Here is a 24,797-nt window from a genome sequence, read left to right as displayed (position 1 = left end):
TAAAATAAAATAAAATAAACAAAATTTTGTTTAATTATTTAAAAAAATGCAACAATCGACCGTGCTACTATAACAGAGTCATTGGGCAGATGGGGTGAAAAAAATTCAGGTTTTTTACTAAATCTACTGAAAAGAAACACCCAACCAACCAACCACCGAGCCATAGCCCTGACGGTATTGTTCTTTAAATAATGTTTTGCTAAGAGTTCTATAGAGGGAAGATTACAAAGATCAGGTCTATTTGGAGCCAATGCAGCTTTACGGATCGCTTTACAACTGTGCCTTAGAAGGGAAGTTTTATAGTTCCACATTGACGTTGTAGGAAGTCTTTTTAAGGAGGAAACTCTCTAATTTAGAATATATTGTCAAAAATACTGTTCCTTTATAACATCCAGACAAATAGAGCGAGATAAACAACAATCGCTTTGGACAAATGTCATAATCTGGCTTAAATTTTGTTCGGCTATGATTGAGAGGTCTATAGAAAAAGTCATATGCTCTTCATTAGAATAAGTATATTATACCGATTTCAGAATTATATTTGAGTATTTAGAAAATCATAAAATAGTTATTTAAAGTAAATTAGAATTTTTATTTATTCCTCACAATTCTTTCTAGAAATTCACCGTTTGATTAGGATTAGGTGGTTATCTAGGACATTTAATTTAAACTAGTGTAGTACAAGTTCACCGAAAAGTAATAAATTTGGAATTTGTAAATGTGATACACTATTTTCGAAAGGAAACCCTGACTTTGAAAAACTAACTAACCTTTGAAAGATATATTGGCGTTGCGTAATGGGATTATATCAACAGCTAAGACCCTTGACACCCGATCACAAACAATAACGGATTGATGATTCCGAGCAACGGTTGGAGCTCTTCAAATAAGAAACAACATGAGACAATGGATCAGGCATCTTTTTACTATTAAAAATCCAAAAATTTATGAATTGCACTTCAACTTGCTTTCACAACGATCAACTTATCCATACCAAGCCCTTATTGTCTGTTTATGTTGCTAGACACCATAGAATAAATGCTGATGAATCATTCGGAGCTTGTCGCAGCAACTTGGCACCTCTTTCGTAGAGATACTATTAAATTGAAAGCGTATAAAATCCAGCTTGTGCAAGAACTGAAGCCTCCTGATCTTCCCAAACGACATCGCTTCACTTTTGATTAGTTCCAAGAAGATCCGACTTTTCGAGCCAAATTTTGTTTAGAAATGAATACCATTGCAAGCTCAATGGTTATGTAAACAAGCAAAATTGCCACATTTGGGACGAAGACCAACCTTAATTTTATTGAATCCGGTGGAATCATCTATCCATAGTTTCAAAAATGATAACGGCGAAAACGTAACCGTCAATGGCGACCGTTGTCGCGCCATGATAACCGACTATTTGATGACTGAAATTGAGAATTTGGTTGAAACAAGACGGCGACAGTTCCCACAAATCGCATCAATTAATGGATTTATTGAGAGAACACTTCGGTGAGCAGAAAATTTCTTGTTTTGGGCCCTTCGATTGGCCACTAAGATTGTGTTACATCACACCGTTAAACTTTTTCCTCTAAGCATAAATAAAGTCTAAAGTTTATGCGGAGAATCCCGTTTCGATTCAGCCCTTGGAGCCATCACCTCTGGACCATCTCAGACTTAACCTCGACCAACATTTGAAAGCGATAATCTTCAAAGCATAAGTCGGAAAAACGTTCTTTTTTGTATTCCCCATTAAATTTGAAGTGTCTGTGTTTTTTCCTTAAAAAAGTAGGGAACCTCAAATTGGATCACACTTTATATTTTTCAAAATTCATAGCAAACTGAATATGCCCTGCTCAGGGTATAAAAAGAGGAAATTTATTAAGTCTTTCTTCAGTCGATAGCATCTTCTGTCGTTGCAGAAAAAAGTTACCCAAGGTATGTTAAATTTTAAAATGTAATTTGAAGTGTAATTATTGCGTACTCATATTTTCTACTACACTAAAAGTAAATTTTATAAAAAGTAAAAAATTACTTTCCCTTCATATTTTCATTCAGATTCTTTTTGAACCGAGCAGACAAAATTCTAACAAAAATAGTCAAATTTGTTAGACTTTAATATTTTAAAAATACTTATGGAACTGATTGGATTGGTTTACAGATTCGATTGGGGGAAAATAGGTAATGACTCCTTAGTGGCACAACTGGCAGCACTTAACAACCCGGGATTTAAGCTCCAAGATAATTTGCCTTATGCCCAACTATGTGTAGGCTCCTACCCAGGCGATGTTGCGATCTACAAAGAAAATGGCGAAGCATTATCAACGGAGTTGCCATTTATGCTTAAAGTGTTGAGTATGAACAAGGCGATTAGTTTACACGTTCATCCGAACAAAATTGACGCGGAATATTTGCATTTAAGAGAGCCAAAATTCTATAAGGATTCCTGTCATAAACCTGAAATGGCAATTGCTCTAACACCCTTTGTAGCTGTGTGTGGTTTCCGGCCACTATCCGAAATCAAGAATATGTTAATGGATATATATCCACTAAAAAAATTTGTTATGGCCGATTCTGATGACATCGACCTTTTGGCTGCGGGCGATGAACAGGGTTTGCGAAATTGCTATCAAAGAATATTTGATAGAGACTTAGAAACTGTAACTCAATGCGTGGAAGAAATATCCAAAGAATTTGGCAAAGAAATGTGCAAATTCGATGTGCTGGAAATATTCAATGTGCTCAAAAGGGACTTTCCCAGGGATATTGGTGTGATTTTAATATTCTTTTTGAATGTTATACGTCTGGAACCGGGTCAAGCGATGTTCGCCGATACAGGTCAAATTCATAGTTATCTATCTGGCGACTGTATCGAGTGCATGCCGCCTTCTGACAATGCAATCCGTGCCGGTTTAACAATGAAATATAGAGATACCAAACATTTATCCAACATACTGAACTACAAAAGTTCCACTGCCGAGGACATAATAGTCAAATCCGAACGCATTAGTGATCAGCAGGTGATATACAAGCCACCTATTGAAGATTTTGCAGTCACGCAAATAACATTGAGACCCGAAGATGCTGTTTACGTGCTACAAATTGAACAATCTCCTGGTATAATGCTGGTTTTAAGTGGTCAACGCACTCTCGAAGTCAACGGTGTCAAACAAACGCAATTAAAACGTGGATCTATTCTGTTTCTGCCCTTCGAAGCGGGCACTGAGCTGCGGTTTTTAGACGGTGGAGAGGAAAAAGAAACTTTTGTGGCTTACATCAGCACCGCAAATACCCCCCCAAACCTGACAACGGATACATAATCGAAATTGAATTTTTATGAAAATGTTAGGCTGACTTTAAGTGTATCGCAGTCAATACAAGAATTGCAAAAAATATATTAAATTAAAAATATTTTATTGGATTATAACTTAAAACTGGATAAAGGCTTTTCACCAGCCTAGCTACATTAAGTAGCATACTTTTTGAGTGTCAAAGCATTGCGTGAAGGTTGCAAACGAAGATTTGCTTCATATGTGTCACCCTACCATCGCCGTATTGAGATTAGCGAGGTTTCAGAGGATCTCAAGATCTGTTATGGATCGACTAAACACATTTTGGTTCATGTATTAGGTATAGTTGTGAATATGACCGACTGTCCAACAATCTAGCGAATGACCCGGAAATGTAAATACCCAAGTTTTGTTTGATCACCACGATGAGGTTCGCGATGAATCTGTTCCACAGGGTAGGGCCGTTTGAGGAATCTCGTGAAGTAAATTATCGTAAACGACTGAAATGGTATGCATTCTAGCATATTGTGACTGACTTTGTGGCCAAACATGAAAGGAAGGTCAACGCGTAGCCGTCATTTTCGTCAGATTTGGATTCCTGTTTTCGAAACTGAAAATCCGCTTCTCATACTTGTACTGACTCAGGRGCGTATAAAGATTTAATATTTTTAATTAAACAAAATACGTATAAAAATGTTTTCAGTCAGGATCAAATTTGATCAGACCGGATCTATACTTTTTGTGATTATTTGCGAACCACGTAAATCTTTCTTAAATGAGTGCATAACTTAGATTAATGGTATAGAGAGCTTATAGAATGTGCTCTTACCTCGAATTTGAATTTGATAGAGAGGCAGACGTGTTGAAATCATGTGTTGTTAAAGTCGAAGAATTTCAGAACAATAATCACGTCCATCTGGACTAAGTGACCGACCTCGACTTTCTCTATTCGACGATTATTAACAGGGTTTCGGTATCTTTTTTTGGTTTCTGGAAAATTGTAAGGAAGTAGTGCGAAATGGTGAAAATATATGTATGACTGAGTAACGATTCAAGGCCACCTTCAACCGAGAAAGTATTACATTCGCGTGGAAGTGTTTAATCGATGGTTGAAAAGAAGGCTACAGCCGTACATAACAAGAAATTCTAAAGCTAGTGAAGTTCTAACAATAATAATTTAAATTTGAAATGAAAAAGCCGTGTTCGATTTCCGAGTGCGTAAATAGTCTGACACAAATTTACCAACTGACACTGATGTAGCCGATTGATTGGTTACTTTTTTAATCAAAAGTGTTTCAAACCTCAACAGAATTGAATTGGAAAAGCCAAACGCATCTATTCAAAAGTCAGCGCTTCGGTCGTGTTACGAGATAAACGCCGCAACAATAAACTTTAACAGCAACTGCAACTGACAGCTAACCAACCACAAGAACAACAATAGTAATATAAGCTAAATAAACAACATAGCACTCGGAATGATCACACAATTACACAGCCACCCATTTCGTATGAAAGTTTGTACATATGCAATACCCATCGCATAAATACACAAAACAGACAAACGTACGTGCATGCTCGAGTGTGTGTGTGCACTTCATTCGTTCCATTCATTTGTACCGTTGAGAGAGCGTCGCAAGTCTAAAAGCGATGACCCAAATACGTGTACGTGGCCTCGTGCATCAGCCCTGTAATAATGCTGATTGCCATAGGACGAGTAAAGTGCAACACTGTTGTAAGCATGCATGCCGAGGTGAAGGTAAAAGTGGGTGAAATCCATAATCGATAAACTTATGCACAATTAACGATGTGATGGTTCATCATTTTCCGCTAGGAAATCGCATTATGCTCGTCAATGACCTCACAGGAAAACTTATAATAGCAAAGCTTCCCCGAAGACGACTGGCAACTCATTTCTAGAAATATTAAGATGCAGATACAGCTCAGTTTGGAACATTACATAAGGAGTAATGATATAACGTAAAATGGTTTGATCTGTTCGGAAACCCATATCAATTCGCATTAATTACCTTTTAGAATCGGTCTAGATCTGCAAATAAGTAATCCTTTGTTCTAAGTAGAAATTCGTGAGTATTCTACTATATCGATGGTTAAAAATACATTCTTAAAAGTGCATTAACACCGATATTATCTATATAAATAAGTTTTTACATAAGATTTAATGCTTCCAAAATTTTCATTGGTAGTACAAGTTTTCCTTATCTCATTTATTTAACTACTGAACTAGCCTTCTGAACTTTGTGGATTAACAGCTCGCGAATAACAAGGTCGCGGAAAACAACACGGAAGGTAATCAACAATTTCAAAGCTGGATCCCCAGACTAAAGCAAATAATATTCAAACAACATAGCTTGAAGAGCAAAAATAATTCATAGAGCTAATACACTCACTAATACGAGTTTCAACCGATTCCACCAGAAACCACGAACTCCGATAAATCTTAATACTCAATTCAAAAGTCAAAAATAGAGGTTAGGTAAATCTGGCTTATTGGCCGCCTTGCATAGACCAGTTTGGTTCTTTGCGATGCCGGATGAAGTTCAGATGAAGGAGCCAAGAGTTTAGGATGCCCGCGCTTGACGCGAATTTTAACCGACTCTGAGGCTTCACTGTGGATAGCTCCGCCAGTGTTTCATACTGTGGCGACCCCAGATGCCTACAGCGTAGTCTTGCCAATGCGGGACAAATACACAAGAGATGTTCCCGCTCTAGGCATTTCCAGCAGACATCTCGATTTGTCAGCCCCATCTTACAGGCGTGTGTCGCCACCAGACAGTAACCAGTTAGTATTCTCATTATGTTCCTACAGTCTCTTCTATCGAGTGACAATAGGAATTTTGTGTGCTACCGATCTACCATTTTGCACATGACCTTTGCAGTTTTGCACTCAGGTAGCTTGTTCTATGGGGTTTTGATTTTCTTCAAAATGCTTCTGTCGAGATCGTCGTATAAACAATGGATGGGTTTCCCAATATTGGTCACGTTTTCGTTAACCGTACACCCTTCGTGGGCAATCTCGTTCACTACTTCATTGCTCCGGTATCTTTCTGACCTTGAACCCAGTAGAAGTTCAGTTACTTACTTCTGACAACACTTTCCACTGCTGCTCTGCTTCTCAAGACATTTCTGGCCGATATGCGATACGACGCTACTGCCTTGATTGCTGCTTGGCTGCGTACGTAAATGTTGACTCTGGAATTGCCTGCAAGTGCATTAGAGGCCAGCTTCGCGGCTTTCGCAATATCAAAGACCTCAGCTTGAAATATATAAAACTGCAGTGGTCCATCAACTTAAAAGCTTTCCTCATGCATAACTCGGGACTGTATATTCCCGCACCAACTACATTGTGCATTTTCGAGCAATCAATATAGGTGTTTAGAAAACCATACAGTCTTTGGTCTGAGAATGGTTCAACATTTTGATTTTCAAAAAAAATTAAATACTCTTATATCTAAAAATATATTATTATGTTCATAAAAAATACTTTAAGAGAATACTCTCGACCAAGAATACCACATATTGGAAAACTTATTAAAAAGTTCCTAAAGGCCAATTATTTTCAAAAATTTTTACTTTACAGGAATAAATATCGCAAGCTTCTGACCAATCTGAATTCATTGGTCAGATTTTATAACACACTGTGATCGAAGTTGTTCTCCGAGATAAATTTCATATAGCATTTTCCTACAGGGACTGATAAAATACATATTTGATAGGAATACATACCCAATAAGGCTTGAAATAAGCGTGATTTGAAAATCCGTATCACCCGTTCGATGGCTATGCGCAGTGCACGATCCTGCGGCTCTGATAGTCTCGAGTGATAATCCTCCAATAATTCAAGGGCACGATGTGCTTCTGCAATAATAGAGAAAGCAAGGTTAGAAACAGAAAATACTTGTAAATTTTAGCATGCAGTGTTTGAGAGAGGGAGAGAAAGAGAGAGAGAGAGAGAGAGAGAGAGGGTATATGTATTTGTTAATGCAGTAAAAGCTTAGCTAATTATGTTGTCGCTAGGACGGACAGTTTAATAGCGAAAGCATTTAAATACCTTGATTTAGTTAGAATACATATGATAAATGTTCATATGTATAATATAATTCCTATACTATATATAATATTTATTTATTTATGAAGCTAGTGGGTGCAGTTGTGAAAAAAACTAAATTTATAATTGTGTTTTTGTGAAAAAGTCAGTTTATCATACTTTGTATATCGGCAAAGCGTTCGTCAAGCGTCATTTCCGGCGTGGTCTCCTCTATTTGACTGGCTTGTCCGAAAACCGTAGACCAATAACCACGTGTATCATCATCGCCGCCCACAGCACCCTCCACATCCATCTCTTCCTCCTCATCCACATCCATCGCATTGGTCATTTCGACGGTTTCGGCACCGATAACTGTTATTGATACCGCTTCCGCAACCGCATCGGCCGCTGCCGTTACTTCGGCCTCCATATCAATATTATAACTCTCTTCTGCTTTGGTAACCGACTCGAACGTGTTTTGTTTCGTTTGCGGCGTTTGGCCATAAATGCGTTCACGTTCGATCGACTCGATCATCGTTTTAAAGCGATTCAATTCGAAACGTAAACTCTCCGACATATTGGTTAACTGTGTATTATACGATTTCGAAAATGATCGTTGTCTTATCCTATTGCTTAAATTATTCGTATACACTTCGTTCTCATCACGTGATATATCCGATTCGGACTTTTCAAAATAACCAGACTCAATGTCTGGTGTTTTAAGGCCACTACTCAAGAGATGTCCGTACTCTAGCAGATCCTGTGCCGAGTAGTAACACTCAATCGATTCGCGTACACTATCGCGCCAATTCTCTTCGTCCGCCAAGACGCTGCCGATGTTTGTAGTAGACGTGTTGCTCTCGTTGTTGATTGCGTTTGCTTTGGGCGCTGTAGTTAAGCATTGCGAACTTGTGAGGTCGTCACCGCCGCAACTGTCGTTGTCACCTTCGTCGTTGACGTTTTTGTCGGACACTAGCACCGAATGTTGTTCTATTTTTGAAAACTCTTTTAGTTGGTAATCCTTGATAATGTCGTTCTCCTCGCGTATGTCGCTTGCAGATTCTTCTTCTATTACTTTGGTATTAATAACAGCGATTTCTTCTTCAAACAATTCAAAACTTGCATGAGCAGCCGTCGGCACGGCGCAATCTGTTAGCTCTTCTAAACAGGCGCTACTTTCATTATATTTAGCATCGATTTCTGCAGACACTTGTGTAGCACCGCATACAACTGTTGATGGCTGAACATTAAATTCCACTGGGGCTGTTGCGATTGTTTCGTTGAAGTTTTTGGTATCGTCATCAGGAGCGTCTAGACTCTTAAAGGGTTCTTCGTCGATGTCTCCGTCCTCTACGGAGCTATCACCTAGATTACCACTAATTTTTATAACTTGTACAGTATAAACTTCAGCCGATTCATAACTATCTGTGGTCTCTTTTGCGCCAACAGACTCGCCTAAATCGGTTTCGGACTGCTCGTATTGCCTTTCATCACAGCTGTTTTGTTTCAGCGGTACTTGTTCTTCGTCCTCTTCCGAAGTATATTTTCCTGTCGCCTTGATGCCTTTATTGTAATTCCTTTTCTTGGACGTGTTAAGTGGGATTGTCGCTTCACGTTCAAGCGATTGATGTAGTCTTCGTTTAACGTGTTGCCTACTCTTCGAGCGTCTATTTCGGCGTACTTTATAAGCGTCTGAAACTAAAAGACATGTTCTTTCAGTGCGTGCATTATCGTTGTCATCATCATCAACGTCATCGTCATCGTCATCATCAATGTCATATACATCACTACCCGCGTGCGTCACGACATCACTGATGGAACCGAAATCAATGTCTCTCATATCACCAATATCCTCGCCATATTCTGGCGCTGAAGAGTCAGCATCGTCGTCATCATCATCGTCGTCGTCGTCGTCGTCGTGAAATGTATGATTATCGCTACTGGTTAATAGATTGGGATCACTACTTCGCTCGCGCTCACTGTCCGTGTCCATGTTCGGTCCGGAGTTTATTTACGTCCAAATTTTCAATAATTATGAACTAAAATGTTAAAAGCTTTTTTTGTATATTGTAATGTGTTGTGTATTATTTCGAAAGACCCGCGAAATGTGTTTCGAGAACGTCTTTTCAGCAAACCACGTCTTTAACTAAGCGCTAAGCTCTACGGAAAACATACAAAATGCCCTACAAATTACGTATTCTCATTGCAATGCATGCCTTTCCTATGTAAGTAAGTATGAGCGAGACCGACGGATGCGGAGGGAAAAGAGTGAGTGATAGATATGTATATGAATACACGTAGCCAAGTAAAACCAATCAATAATGATCGATGAAAGTTATGATTTTGAAATGTGATGGACAATGCGTGATTTTATAAAGGGTGGATCCCCCTATAAAAGTTTCGTATGTTAAACAATTAAATATTTATTATTAAAGAGCTTTGATTTCAAATATTGCACTCAACAACACTTAATTTTTTCTCCCTAGTAAAGCTTATACAAGATGCGTTCCAAAGTAAACAGGACTTAAAACAGAACAGAATTAATGGCTTTTTGGGCAAAATAAATTTATTTTATTCAAAACAGTCTACTTCTGCTTCAATACAGCTTTTTGCACGATCCAAAAGCATGTCGAACGAGTGTTTTAGCTCGTTGGCCGGTATGGCCGCCAGTATGCCGATGCAAGCCTTTTGAATGGCCTCTACGTCTGAATAACGCTTTTCTTTCATGGTCAAATGCATTTTTCCGAAAAGCAAGAAGTCGCATGGTGCCACACCAGGTGAATACGGGGAGTGGTTAATGGTTGAAATGTGACTTTTGGTCGTCAATCAATTTGTGCGGAACAAACCGTGCACACACCTTTCGTAAGCCCAAATGTTTGATCGAAATGCGATAAATCGATGTTTTGGAGATGTTCAATTCAATTTCCTTGAATTTCAATGAGGATTTCATCTAATTTTTGCTGAATTCACGCATGGGTGTATGAATTAGCCCCCACTGAATTAACCCCCAATGGGCAAAATGAGTTAAGCCCCACCAAATTCTCAGTGAATCTTTCCCCACCAAAAATGACGAAATCCCCACAAAAAAAATACATTAAACCCCACGAAATGATTTAATCCCCACCAATCGAAATGAATTAAGCCCCACCAAACGTGGATGTTCTTGCAATGCAGAATCCCCACGAAAAAAAGGAATTAATCCCCACGAAAATGACTTTAGCCCCACTTTCCGCTATTTTTAATTTTGTTTTAAAATTTGTGGGGCTTAAGTTAATTCAGTGGGGGCTAATTCATACACCCTTCACGCACAGTTTCGATGGGATTTCCGGTGATTACGAATTTTGATTGGCCCACGTGTTGATCGTAATTTATGTCATTATTTCCTCACAACATTTCATTGGAGAATTGATAAAGATAACAGATTCTAACGCACCAGTCGACATATAGATGGCACCACCCGGGGACGTTATATTCAAAAAGTCCTGTTTTCTTTGGAACACACCTTGTATATTACCTATAGTTTATTCTCTTCTATTTTAATATTCTCCCTGCAAATAACTTAATTCGAATTCATTAGAAAGCGTCCGTGATTGAACCACCCTGTACTTAAGCACATTTATTTAACGGGTTTTAACATGACAGTTGTGACATCGCCATTATTTGCATTTTCATTTAAGGGCTTTTACATTCAGTGAAAGTGAAATTACACAATTCGTTACAAAACAAAGAAAATCCACCACAATAAAGCATGGAAAGAAAAATGGTTCTAAACGCATGACCGACCCAAAATGACATATTGCATTACAAGAAACGCAAGTCAGAACAACCTTTTGCCTTTTGTCATATGTTAATTAAGAAATTTCGTTCTCTTTCGTATTCTTTATTTTACAATTTGAGAATATTTCAACTTACTAGTAGACTTTTGTGTATGAAATATATTTAAGAGCCAGTGAAAGTAAAGTATCTGAGCAGTACTGCTAAAAATAGTTAGTGTCTAATGCATTAGATAAGCATATTTATTAACTCTAGTATAATTGCGAGGATATTTGGTTCTCAGAAGTAATTATACTGTCCATTTAGTCTAATAGAAATTTATTCTGATTGTTCTTACTCTCATTATAAGTTGTTAAAGTTGAGCGTGGCTAACCCCTAAAGTCTCTCTGAGTTTTGCCACATCCTGTACAAAGGAACGCCAGAACGTAGTTAATAGAATTTCATTCGAAAGATGTACTGAACTATGAACATTTTTTATGTACATCTCTTTATTACTTTCTAAGATCGAAACCTTTGTTATTGCCACTAATATACCAGTTATAACCGGGGCAATTATCCATTTCAGGACCTTTGGTAAAGAAATTTCTCAGCTTTAATTACCATCATATTTTTACTAAAAGCTGTTAGACTAATTTACCCACTATGGCAAACTTTCTAAAAGCTAACACCTTACATTACAATGCGACATACCTAAGTTGGACCCAGCCTACCTAGCCACATCTAGTCTTCACTAAAAACACCATACTTTGCAGTCTTTATGTCAAATAATCTACAAACATTGATTTGGTTAGTTTAGGTAATGAATAACTTATATTCAATTGCTTTATCGCTGTTTTACACATTTCTATACTCTTATATAGATATATAACATATTGGTATAGAGTATTCTAGTTTTGTTCACCTAACGGTTGTATGTATCACCTAAAACTAAGCGAGCTACAAATGGGAATATATGTATGTATATACTTAGATGGTCAGGCTGATGAGACGAGTTGAAATCCTTGTGTGACTGTCTGTCCGTCCATCCAACCTGTAACTTGAGTAAAAATTAAGATATCTTGATGAAATTTGGTTCACATGTTCCTTGGCAAAAAAAGTAAGACGAAGCTCGTAGATAGGCGTAATCGGACCAATGTCGCGTGCGTGAAGGGCGTAGCTAAAGCCCACTTTTAAGTCTCTTACATTTCCATCAAATTTGGATGAATAAGGTGGCAATTATCAAAAATTGTATTAATGCAACAAAAACTGTTCAAGCCCCTAGGCTCCGAACATTTGGACCCCAATATCTATAGTTGAATTTTTACCGTAAATATCGATCAATATGTGAGATATATGTATAGTTGAAATTCAGGAATAATCTGTTCCTAACAATGGTATGTCTGTGTGTCAAAAATGCTTTCAATCGGGTCAATACTTCCCTTAGCTCTCACATACCTCATACAACGATTTTCAAACTTCCAGGTAGCTTTACACAGCATATATCGGCTAATATGTGAGTTACCTCAATGCAAATGAAACAATATGATGATGATTACAGTATGTCGTTGTCGACAAAAAAGGGAGAAAATATATTATAGGTACCATTTAACAAACAAACAACATTCGGGTGACTTTACTACAAATGAGTATGGTATATGAGGTACCTTAATGAATCTCTGGGAATAATTTATTAATACATAGCATGTTAATAGTATGTAGTAGTGATAAAAATAAATAAAATCGGGTCGATACTACCCCTAACTCCCATATATGTACATATATTACAGGTGTATAAAGATTTTCTAATAAACCCTAAAAGGAATACGACCGTCAGTGTATGAGTTATATATAACATATATATACTGTCTCTTATACACATCTAGATGTGTATAAGATCTCATACTTGTACTGACTCAGGAGCGTATAAAGATTTAATATTTTTAATTAAACAAAATACGTATAAAAATGTTTTCAGTCAGGATCAAATTTGATCAGACCGGATCTATACTTTTTGTGATTATTTGCGAACCACGTAAATCTTTCTTAAATGAGTGCATAACTTAGNNNNACACCTTAAGGTATTTTCTTAGCTTTGATTCTTGCAAGTTGTAAGAGTAAAAAGATGTCCGAACTTAGCCCTTCCTCACTTGTTTTAATTCATAAATTTCATTTAACCTTCCTTGCTTTAAGCGAAACTTTGTTCGAAGTTCATATTTCATTATGCAAATTATTGGAGAGCCTTTAAGCCTATCAGCTGAATGCCGCAGGAGTTCAAGTGTGTAAACACCCTCACATACCAATACATACCGTTATACATATGTATGTGCTGGGATGCATGTGTTATGAGTATTAACGCCCAACAATTAGCGCCGGCTGATTTGCACGCGATGGAATAACGTCGGTCAGCATTCAGCCGCCGAACGTTAGAGGCAAAGGAACGCCGGAAGGTATGAAATGGTGGACAAAACATGGACATGGCATGTGTCTGCTGCCATAAATGCTCAAGTTCCGGTTTAAACCGCAGTTTTTATTCACATTCTCACCCTTAAATTATGATGCATGCGGGTCGATTAAGTTATTGGCGCAACAAATTGCCATTAACACCTAAGTAAATATTTTTACACATTTTAACCAAGTTAAGGCGTAAATATATAAATTATTTCTTGTTTATTTATATTGTATAAGCATTATTAATGCATATATATATTATATGTATAAATATGACCTACAATGTATGTATCTAATATTTTGTGATTTATTTTTAGATGATTAAGGACAAATCACTGATTAAGTGTTTCAATGCTGCAGAAATATCGTTCCAAATCATATAATTCTTAATTTTTATTACCAAAGATTTTCATCTTTAAGGGGTTACATGGGTTTACGGGTCGATTTCTTTTTATTATCTTCAAATTCTACAACACCTCCAGAATATTGTCCTAAATTTTCAAGTTGATCCCAGAATTTGCGCGCTCGAAGATAGCTAGACTATGTACGCCGTCTTTAAAAGCATTTTTCTCGAAACTGTGTTTTCGAAGTCGGTTGACAAGATTTTTCGAGAACTACTCAACCGATCTTCATGAAATTTTGCACAAGTATTTAAGATACAATCCTTAAAGACTTGGATGAAGTTTTTTTTCAATTACAACTATTTTAAAAAACCAAAAATGTCGCGAAATTTTCAATGAGTTTTAATTTTTTTCTAAAAATATCTGCCAAAAATCCAAATTTTTTTCCTTCATCCAAGTTCTAAGTTAAGGTTTTAACCGAAACATGTATTTTTCACTTAAGATGATTTTTCAAAGAGATATCCTGCCAAAGCGGGCGCATCTTTTTTTCGAGGGATCAAGCAAATGTCAAAAAAAAATTTTATCAAAGAGTAGAAGCTGTTCGGGTTTTTTGATGATTTGTAAGACATATGTATTTGAATTATTATTATATCCTAAAGAGGGTCGCCACGGTTTGATATACTGGAGGAAATATCTATAGTGAGGCCATAGAGTCGATTAAAACTCAAGTGTAGGGCAGGGATCCTAAGATATCACAAAACTTATCTATGCGTGGCCTTTCAGATTAACCTAACCTAATCTAAGGGTAGTATAGCTTCGGTACTATCGAAGTTAACGTTTTTTCTTGTTATACTTTTTACTTATGTTAAAAAACGAAATCTATACCTTCAATCTATAAACTAAAAATTAAATTTTATTGAAATAGTTAATCTAATAAACGAAATACCATTGTTAAGAATGTGTAATAATATCTGTTACATCTCTGATGCTTAGCCTCATAAAGAATCATTTAATATCAAGATATATTGAAATGGTTAGAAAAAATGAATGAATGTATGAAATGTTAGCGCCATGTTATATGTATATAGTTGTTGGTTAGTGTGGTCAGTCAAAATGTAGTTAACGTTTTTTCTGTTTTACTAAAAATTATTTGTTACTATTGTTATTGTTTTTGAGTTTTTCTTGATGATCACTGGTGCTTACCTTGTTTCTTTACAGGCATTTTTGTGTGATCTTAATTTTGATAAATTATTGCAACTTAATTTTGCTGCCGCAATATACTTGTATAGTTTTACGGTTATTTATTTTTGTATTTGCTTTGGCTTTATTTTATTTAATAATTTCTTAGCTTTTGTTTTGGAACTGCTGTTGATTTGTTCGAAGAGAATTTTGTGTGTTGCGGCAGTTTTCTCTTTTTTTTGGTTTTTAATAAATTAATATTTGCATAAATTTTTGGCTTTTAACTGTTGTCTCACGTCTCGACTTTGCTGGATTGGATCCACGAAACACACTCCTACAGCTCAACACAATACGACGACGACAACAACAACAACAACAACAAAATATATGCGCTATATGGAAAAGAAGAAAGGGAATGAAATAAAGGGTACCAAAGCATAAAAAATAAAATGAAACAAGTAAGGAAGGGCCAAGTTCGGGTGCAATCGAACATTTTATACTCTTGCAACTTGCAGGGATCAAAGTCAGAGAAATGTTATGGTGTAAAACATCAACCAGAGTATCAGAATCTAAGCAATTTTATATAAACTTGAACTTCCCTAACTCGAATCAACATAATCCACAAAGTATTACGAAAGGAAATCTGTATGAAATTGGATTTCTATTGCCAATTCAAAAGTTCGAGTTATAGAGAACTTCGAGTTATATAATTAATATGCAGTGTATGTGAGTTAGGGGAGTATCGACTCGATTTTACATATCTATTAACTATTATCATGCCATATTATTCATTAAGGTACATATAATCCAATGGAGAAAAGTCAGCAGGATGTTCGAAAATCCTGATATTATTTATTGGCTAAGTCACAAAGATTCACTCTTACAAGTAAAAAAACGCGCTGTAAATTTCATCCTCAAGATGTTTGAAAATCCTTATATTACGTATATGACGGCTCAGAGAAGTCTTAACCTGATTCATCTCATTTTGGATAGGCAGAGTTACTAACAGTCAGTAAAGGATTCTGTCTGAACTTCGTTGTTCATGTTTGCTGTTTCTTTTAGTAAAAAATAGATGCGTCGATAACCACTAATAATAGTGGTTTGGGAGTGGTTAAACTTATTAGAGAGCGGGACCACGCCGACTTTTTAGGCTTTTTTGAACACAGGTGTCCCTTGCTACTACGATCCCCTGTGCTAATTTAGAGATTTATATCGTAATTTAGTGCCTAGTTATGGCATTTTATAATTTTTTGGTTAACGGCGTTTTGTGGGCGTGGCAGTGGTCCGATTACGTCTGTCGACGAACTCCACCTTACTTTTTGTCAAGGAACGCGCATGCCACGCATGTTTCATCGAGATAACCCAATTTTTACTCAAGTTACCGCTTACACAGACGGACAGACAGACAGTCACCCAGAGTTAAACACATCTCGTCATTCCTACATCTATCTTGTTTAGTTTTAGGTGATACATATAACCGTTAGGGGAACAGTACTATTACGCTTTGGTGTAATATGTTGCAAGGGTATAAAAAGCGGTTAAAAATAAATATATATTCCATTACAAAAACAAACTGATTTGAGTTATGAAATATTTTGTGTATGTGCGAAAAATGTGCAGTTGGGAAAAAATTTCCGTGCGCCGAAACGGAACAGAATTGCATTTATTATACTTAGAAATTCCTGCTTTTGGACGCGAAAATAAAAAATAGAAAAAATATGCTTAGCTGTTGTTGCAATGACAAAGTGTCCAATTTGTGAGATATATGAGAATTTTTCCAATTTTTATTTGTATTTTTTTATTTTTTTAGTCTCTTAAGCTCACTGGTGTCTTTTTTAAATAAGGTCTCTTCTAAAAATACTAAGAAATACGACAGTCGCGACTCGCTAAACGACCATTAATGTCGAGCGTATAAGAAATTATGCCTGCAACAATAACAACGTCTGTGTAGTGATCTGTCGGTGTCGGTGTCTGTTGAATTGGCGAGCGAAGAGCGCACAGTTGGGAAGGACGTTGGTATACGAAAGACGAAACCACACTTGCTGGCTGGCTGTGCGGCGATGATGACGTTGATGTTGACGTTGGCGATTTAAGATTTTTGCGAAGACGTTGACGGCGTGAATGGCAACGTTGGTGGGACATAATCTCATCTCGGCTATGCAATGTGCACAGCGACGAACAAATAAACACAGTGACGGTTAGAAGTATGTATTTGTTTTTGTTTAAATTTTACAACGCACAGTTGTTATTCGAGCGAATGATGGACCGCCTTGAATTTCGCGCATACCGCAAAAATCGTGTTTTTCGAAAATCGTGTTGAACGAACAAATAATACGCGCATACTAACACACACTATAAACACATACACACACATACATATGTGTGAATGAAGGAGATTTTTCAATATTTCAATGCACGACACTTCCTTGTGGCTGCCAGAGGCACATGATTCGGCGCGGTGGGCCGGCGCATCCACCTTCGTAAAAATTCCGACACCGATTTATTAACACTTTTGTATATTATTGTTTTTTTGTTTTTGTTGATTTTCTATGTTTTGTTATTTTTGCGTGTTTTCGTTGTCTGGCTCTCGTGTTTGTGTGTATACATTTGTATTTAGTTGTCCGTGTTCACAGAGCAATTCATAATTTGTTGCCGACACCTTGAACGTACTAAGTCACCGAGGGTTGTGAGGGGTGTTGTTTTCAAAATTTTTTTTGCTGACTTTTATTAATTAATATTCTGTGTCTCGTTAAATTTTCACAGCTATTTTGAGTTTTGCACATTTCAGCTTGTTTTTGTAGTTTTTGGTTTGATTTGGCGTTTTTCGACTTTGTCTATGACATTTTAACGCATCGTTTTTGGTGCAATTCAATTTGGCAAGCAGCAGGTTATGAGCAGTGGCAACACATGTATGTACACATAATACATATACATATATTATTTGCAAATAATTTTGTGTCTATGCACGTCAGAGCATCCATTAGCTGTCGTAATCGTCTATCCAACTGTCTAGATCATTTAAAAATATATTTTCCCCCGTATGGGAACTGTTCGTTTACGCGGATTTTTGTATATACTATACATACTTTTATTTATACGTTAATTTATGGACATAAGCTTTGTCTAACAGGGCAATTTTATAAACAGATGACATTTCGAAACCATAACATACTAATTTTAAGGTGTCACATGGGATTACGGGTTTCAAAAAAAACCTACCTACAACACCTCTATAATATAGTCCTGAATTTTCAAGCTGATCCGTGTAATAGTTTCGGAGATACTTGTGTGCTCGAGGCTAGTTAGGGTAAGTGCGCCATCTATAAAAGAGTTTTATTCGAAACTGTGTTTTTGAAGTCGGTTGTTAAGATTTCTCGAGAACTACAAACCGATCTTCATGAAATTTTTCATTTGAGCGAAGGATTCTGTTTTTTTTTTTGATTACAACTATTTGAAAAAAAATTTCGAGAAATTTTCTCTGAATTTTTAAGTTTTTTGTTAAAATGAATGCCAAAAATCCAATTTTCAGTTCTATTTTCTTCGTTCAAGTTCTAAGTTAAGGTTTTAACCAAAACGCGTATATTTTCTCACATCAAATGATCCTGTAAGAAACTATCCTGCCAACGCAGGCCCACCTTTTTTTCGAGGGGTCGCTGGAAATGGCGTCGCAATGACCGAATTTAAAAATTTTTTTTCCAAAAATTTCACAATTTACTTATTGATAGTGTTTGTTTACCCCAATAAAAAATTCGAATAAAATATTTAATTTTTTATATGAAAAAAAAATGTTGAAAAAGGCTGTTCTTTTACCCGAGAAGTCCCATGTAACCCCTTAAAGCAACCCTTCTCCTCTCAACTACCATTTGTCAAAATTTGAGCAAAAATCGTTACCGGTAATACACATAACCTCATTTTTGAGAAATTAATAAGTTTTACAGTTGTTAATTATAGAATGAGAACCCAACTAAGTTATCCGAGAATCACTTTTTATACTCAGCCCTCCCAATAACGGTCTTCGATTCGCTAATCGTTGTTCGAACAAACTAAATTTGTTCTAACCGACAAGCAATGCTTGTGGTGCAACCCTGTGTTTTTTTTTTTTTTTTATTGGAGAAAATTTCTTTTCGCATCACGTTTTTGTAACCTTTTAGATTTGTTTTACATTAACAATTCTAGTTGATTTTAAAATAAAGTTTTTATAAACAAATAATATTTGTAAAAATTATAATTTGCCGCCATTTATGTAGTAATGTGTTGAGAACCCTCATCATTATAACTGATGAAGCACATTTTCACTTTGATGGCTTTGTTAATCGCAAAAATTGCGCCTTTGGCACATGTTATTGTTGAAGAACAAATGCATCTACAACGTGTCATCGATTAGTGTGGATTTTAGGCTGGGAAGCATAATTGAAGCATACTTTTTTGAAATGAGACTGGTCAAACAGTGACCAACAGTTACTGAAGCTCAATATCGCGACATGATAATCCAGCACTTTTTGCCGAAATATCAATGAAATTCGGACCTATTTATGTAAAAATTATCATAAAAACATATCGATAAAGAGGTGCGTATGTGAATAGAGAGCCGTGGAGGTCATTATAATCGACATACTAAAGACTGTGTTTTCATTCATTTTTGAAAGTAAAATTTCTTTTCAGACATTTAGTAAGGCTGGTCCAACATGCAGAAAATAATAATTGGTAGCATTCTAGGCCATACCATTTTAATGAATGATCAGTATACCGTCGTTCGCAACAACTCGGAATGTCGCATGGGACGACTTGGCGCGTTTTACGTATGATCTTATATTTAAAGCATACAAAATACAGATTGTGCCAGAAATGAAGCTGCTCGTACTTCCAAAGCGACATCGCTTTGCTCTATGGGCTCTTGAAAAGGTCTAAGAAGACCCAACGTTTCGATTTTGGCAGCGATGAGGCCCATTTCTGGTTCAATGGTTATCTAAACAAGCAAAATGATCGACGGCGTCATCGAGACGTACTGCGGCCAACATTTGAAAAATATAATCTTCAAAAAAATAAATGCCAAAAAATGATATAAAATATTCCTCATTAAATGTGAAGCTTATCTGTTATTTTTTTTTCTCTAAAAAAGTAGGGAATCTCGAAATAGATCTTTAGCTTCAGTGTAGCCGTTTGCGTTTATATATTTATAAGTGGTGAATCAAAGAAATAACAGGCTAAATCAAACCGACTGGGATAACTAACACAAACTTAGGAAGATATACCACTTTAATGAAATCTAGGGTATATTGTATTCAATGATAGCTCTGTTGCTAATTTTATATTTAAAATTTTCAACTGGAGAGCCTGCTTTCTCTATATAAAAATTGTTGTTGGATTACATACAATAATGAGTTTACGCAACTAAAACTCTCAGCGCTATGTTTTCGGTTTGTTATAACTTATATCTTTAAGAGACTATATGAAATTCTAATTGAAACATCACTGACTTATTATATTTGCATAATGTTTTCAGAAATTACACAGTTCTTTTTGCAGTTTCCTTCATTTTAAGCAACCACGGTCTCTTTTCTTATTTTTCTATGCACAGCTCTTCACGCTAATCCTCAGTTGAGATAAGATACAAATCGCTGCGATATACAATTAAATGATACGTATCCGCACTGTAGGCAATTTTAGAGGCACACAAAGCTAATAAAAGTTTCCTAACACGCGCATATACACACACACACACACACAAAAGTACACAAACACAAAAGAAAAACGAAAAATACTTTCCGTATCGATTAAATTTACGCGAATGGTCGTAACAAACGAACAACGAAGCTTTAGGGATGCTGCAACGAGCGAAATGTGTCAGACCCAGTTAGGCAGGCAGCGTTACACACACACTTGTGCTCTAGCTGAGCTCGAGAGCGTGCGTATACTGCTCGCATTGAAATGACCGCAAGCCGACAAAGGGCAAATGTGAATGGCGGAAAGCGGGAATTTGCAAAAGTTTGAAGCTGTTTGGGTAGGTTAGTACTTAGTAAGAACATAATAAAAAGTTTGATTTGTTGGATGATGTAACAGGAGCTCTTTTGTTTTCACAAATTTTACTTGTGTCTTATAGTTGACTAGATATTTTGATTACACAAAAGCTTATTCTAGTTGAAAGTAAGGTTAGGTTAAGATAAAATCCGGCGAGTTAACTAAGTAGAGAGCCTTGTTTTAAATTAAAAAAAAAAATATAACAAGTATGAAAACCTACTCGGAAACAGTTGACCTCAAATTTCGAATAAAGAAATTAATGAAAATAAAGAGAAATATTCCAAGAGGAAATATGGTCGTCGGAAAATTTTCACAATTAGGTAAAACTTTTTCAAGCCTCAACCCATATTATTCATAGACAGGTGATTACGCGAAGAAACATTTTTAAGCAGGCCTCGGAGAAAAAGAACTTTTTGAAACAAGAAAGCGGTCAAAATCACATTTAACCGAAAGTCCCTAAATAGAGTGGCATAAGGTGGCGTCAGCTTGAACATGGAATTTTGGAAATAATGCGCGTACATACGACGACCTCGAAATCCAACGCAAAATAGCTCATGTCAATAGGTGGTACTCCGGACTGAGTAGGCAATTAAGAAGTAAAGCTCTCTCTCGACCAAATTCTACAAGTCACTCATCAATCACGTCCTGTTATAATGTGCAGATGCAAGGACGATGACAACATCTGATGAGTCGGCGTTACAAGTTTTCGAGAGAAAGGTTCTGCGGAAGACTTAGGGTATTTTGTTCCTTGGTAACATCAAAATCGCATTCGTTGGAATGATGATCTGTGGGAGTTATACGACGACATAGACGTAGCTCAGCGAATCGAGAGACAGCGGCAGCGTTGGCTAGGTCATGTCGTCCGAATGGATGAAAACACTCCAGCTCTGAGAGTACAGAAGAGAAAGACCTCCACTCCATTGGAAAGACCAAGTGGAGACGGACCTGTCTACTCTTGGAATCTCCAATTGGCGCCAAACAATGAAAACGGAAGAACGGCAGGCGTTCAGCTTGTACTACCTTCCATTAACAGAACTTGCTTTTGGTTAAACTGTGAATAACTCGTAAACAGTCGAAAGTTTTGCGATTTCAAAACTCATTGAAAGTATTGCCATAAATTAAAATTACCAGTACGAACCTTTGCTATTAACAATATTTTACGCAAGAAAATCCAAACATAGTCTCAAAAAGTTAATAACATTTTCCATAAAAAGCTTTTAAATTTTATAAATACCGTTATAATAATTGACACCACCAGACGCCGTACGCTCGATCAGGCCGAGTCGGTCGTTAACCCTGCCGACTAGCCTTTTACAACAACCCGCCATTTGTCTTCGTAATTTAACTACAACAACAGCCACACGAGGATACTAACAACAGGAATGTCAAATGAAAAGCCAATAGAAATAATGAGAATGACAAACTATTAGCAAAAGCCGGCGGAAAATTGGGAGCGGAGTGTGAACAGAGGCGCCAATAGAAGCACAGCGTGCCTACAGCGGTGTTAGAAATGTGAATGGAACTAATAGCCCCAACGTAAATATGCAGACAAATTACAAACTAAAGCAACTAAAGTAAAAACCATAGCAATCATGGGGCCACAATAAAGCAGCGGGGACGCCAAATCATAGTGGCTTAGTGAGTCGAGTGCGTAACCCGTACATTGTGGATTGTGCGTTCGAAAGCGGCGCCAAAATTATAGGGTGCACGTTTGTTCTTGGCATCGAGATTTTAGTTTTGAATATGGCTTTATCAAAATAAATCATTTCATAGAGTTCAGAAACCAAAGGCGGAGACTTAAGAAAACCCTTTCACACGACAGTAGGGTCTAAGTAGCCGGAACAGACGCGGATTTTTATCCGGCCAAGGACTGTCAGCTCGACATAATTCTGCCGCTACAACAACAACCACTTAGGAAAATAGAAGAAGAGCTCAGAGGACCATAAAATATATATAAATATTTACAATGACACGCGTGACGAACTGTGACTTTTTATTCCTGTCCATTTGTCCCTCAGTTTGTGAAATATCTTTCTGAAAATTTATACACATCCTTTTCTCTACAAGAAACAACTTATTTGTCGGAAGCGTCGATATCGGTCTACTATAGTATATAGCTACCATACAAACGGAATGATCGATGTCAAGTTTTTGTATGGAAAACTTTTTATTTTTGAGGTACTACAGCATCCTTGCAACCAAGGTATTGAATATAAAGTGTTTAAAAACAATATGTCGTTGCAAACCTCGCCAAATGTTCGCCAAGAACCAGGCCCGCTATTATTAATATATCACCCACATTCTTCTGCCATCAATCCCACTCTATCCGTCTTACTTCGGGTCACAATCGTGCACTTAATTTTATAAAATGGAACAGGATGTATGTGTGTCAGTGTATTTAAGTATTTGCGTGTATGTGTGTGTGTGTGGGCGCGTAGCAAACTACGTTGTAGTATTTGTTGATTACTTTTTATGCGCCAAAGCAAACATACACACTCCCTGTGATGGGGTTCATTGCCTTGTCGCTGTTGGCATTTCATTATTCTAACACTGCCGACAGCGTTCGCACTACGCCATCCGACCACACCAAAACTCAGCCATTTGCGCTTGTCACTTCCTTTCTCCTGCCTTAGTGTGGCAGTCCAACAAATTTGCTTCTTATTAAGGAACTGCCGCCAGTGTGGTAATAAAATCGCTCGGCAAGTGGCGGCAATATGGCTGAGCGTGGCCAATATGTGGCGCGGGAACGCGTGGTGGGGCGTGTGGCAGCACGAGGTGCACATTATATTTTTCTTTTTCGCCTCAGCGCTCCATGCTACTTTACTATTTTGCATTGTCGAGCCATTTTTGGAGCGGAAAGGGTGATGGTTCGAAAAAATATTGCTTGCCGGCTTATGCCGTTTGTGCAAACTTGCCACTTATTATTTGAATTATTAAACGCACTGTTTTTTTGTTTTTGTTTTTGTTTTCTGTGCCTTTTTCTGTGCTTTCTTTAAATGTAAGCACTCGGTGTGTGGGTTTTGGGTCGCTTTTTGTGTCTTCGTCCTCACAATGGTGTTACTAAATACTTGTTTTCTGTGCGACAATAACGGACAACGTTGTCCTGAAAGCTGTCGCCATTCGCAATTGTTTAAAACATACAAATTTGAGATATGAATAATATGACAAAGTAACAGTCTTTTCGTGTTACAAATATTAAAATAACTCTAGTAGAAGCTCTGCAAATTTTCGAATCTGAAAATGTAGTCGACTTTACTTCCAAAGTTAAAAAAAGTTCCAGCAACCAAACAGAACTAATACGAAAATTCTCTAATAAAAAAAAATTATAATGACGGCATAATGACATCTCCCCGATCAAATTGAAGCACGTGCGAAATAATTGTCTACAATTGTTAACCCATTAATGAAAGAGGAATCTTTCCAAAAAAAACTTACAAAAAACCACATTGTCACACTTCGGACTGTCGAAAGCTGCACGAGAGTTACACGAGCTTTTCGTCTGCAATGGGTAGTGGTTTGACGCCAATTATGCCATTCAATGAGAGGAAGCTGAGTCAGTTTGTTGCGTCTGAAGGCTGGTCAGCGTATTGTTTTATGTTGTCGACATAGTTGAGGAAGGACCTCTTGATGCTCCTTGGAGACGGTGCCGCTCCAAGCAACTCACAGCAGGAATGATTTCTACGAAAGCACCCCAGCAGAAACTGCTTGGAGAATAGTTCATTATGCTCCTTAACTGGG

At 37.0% G+C, this 24,797-nt stretch overlaps 2 protein-coding genes across 14 annotated transcripts in view; one reads left to right on the top strand and one right to left on the bottom strand.

Annotated features, from left to right (window-relative positions):
• Positions 1-9,431, bottom strand: part of LOC108974917 (disks large 1 tumor suppressor protein) — a 105,263-nt gene extending 95,832 nt beyond the window's left edge. For 7 of the 13 annotated variants that reach the window (XM_018943026.1, XM_018943034.1, XM_018943036.1 and 4 more), the window contains exons 1-2: positions 7,501-9,430; positions 7,020-7,151 (exon numbers count right to left, since the gene is read on the bottom strand). In XM_018943026.1, the coding sequence (XP_018798571.1) occupies positions 7,020-7,151; positions 7,501-9,313 (1,945 nt within the window). In that variant the 5' untranslated portion in view covers positions 9,314-9,430. Of the gene's footprint in view, positions 1-7,019; positions 7,152-7,500 lie in introns of all 13 variants that reach the window. The other 6 variants (XM_018943031.1, XM_018943027.1, XM_018943035.1 and 3 more) reach the window with 2 other exon arrangements.
• Positions 2,055-3,381, top strand: LOC108974920 (mannose-6-phosphate isomerase-like). Its single transcript, XM_018943041.1, has one exon. The coding sequence runs from the start codon at positions 2,121-2,123 to the stop codon at positions 3,303-3,305; it is 1,185 nt and encodes a 394-aa protein (XP_018798586.1). The 5' UTR covers positions 2,055-2,120; the 3' UTR covers positions 3,306-3,381.
• Positions 9,432-24,797: the final 15,366 nt, after the last annotated feature.

The sequence above is a fragment of the Bactrocera latifrons genome, unplaced genomic scaffold (assembly GCF_001853355.1).
Source record: "Bactrocera latifrons isolate USDA-ARS-PBARC rearing strain unplaced genomic scaffold, ASM185335v1 scaffold_6, whole genome shotgun sequence".
NCBI classification, from domain to species: Eukaryota; Metazoa; Arthropoda; class Insecta; order Diptera; family Tephritidae; genus Bactrocera; species Bactrocera latifrons.
This window is presented reverse-complemented; position numbering and strand designations above follow the sequence as displayed.

Bases quoted from the DNA above. Each gene is read 5' to 3' on its own strand.
- LOC108974920 (XM_018943041.1), top strand. From the start codon at position 2,121: ATGGAACTGATTGGATTGGTTTACAGATTCGATTGGGGGAAAATAGGT.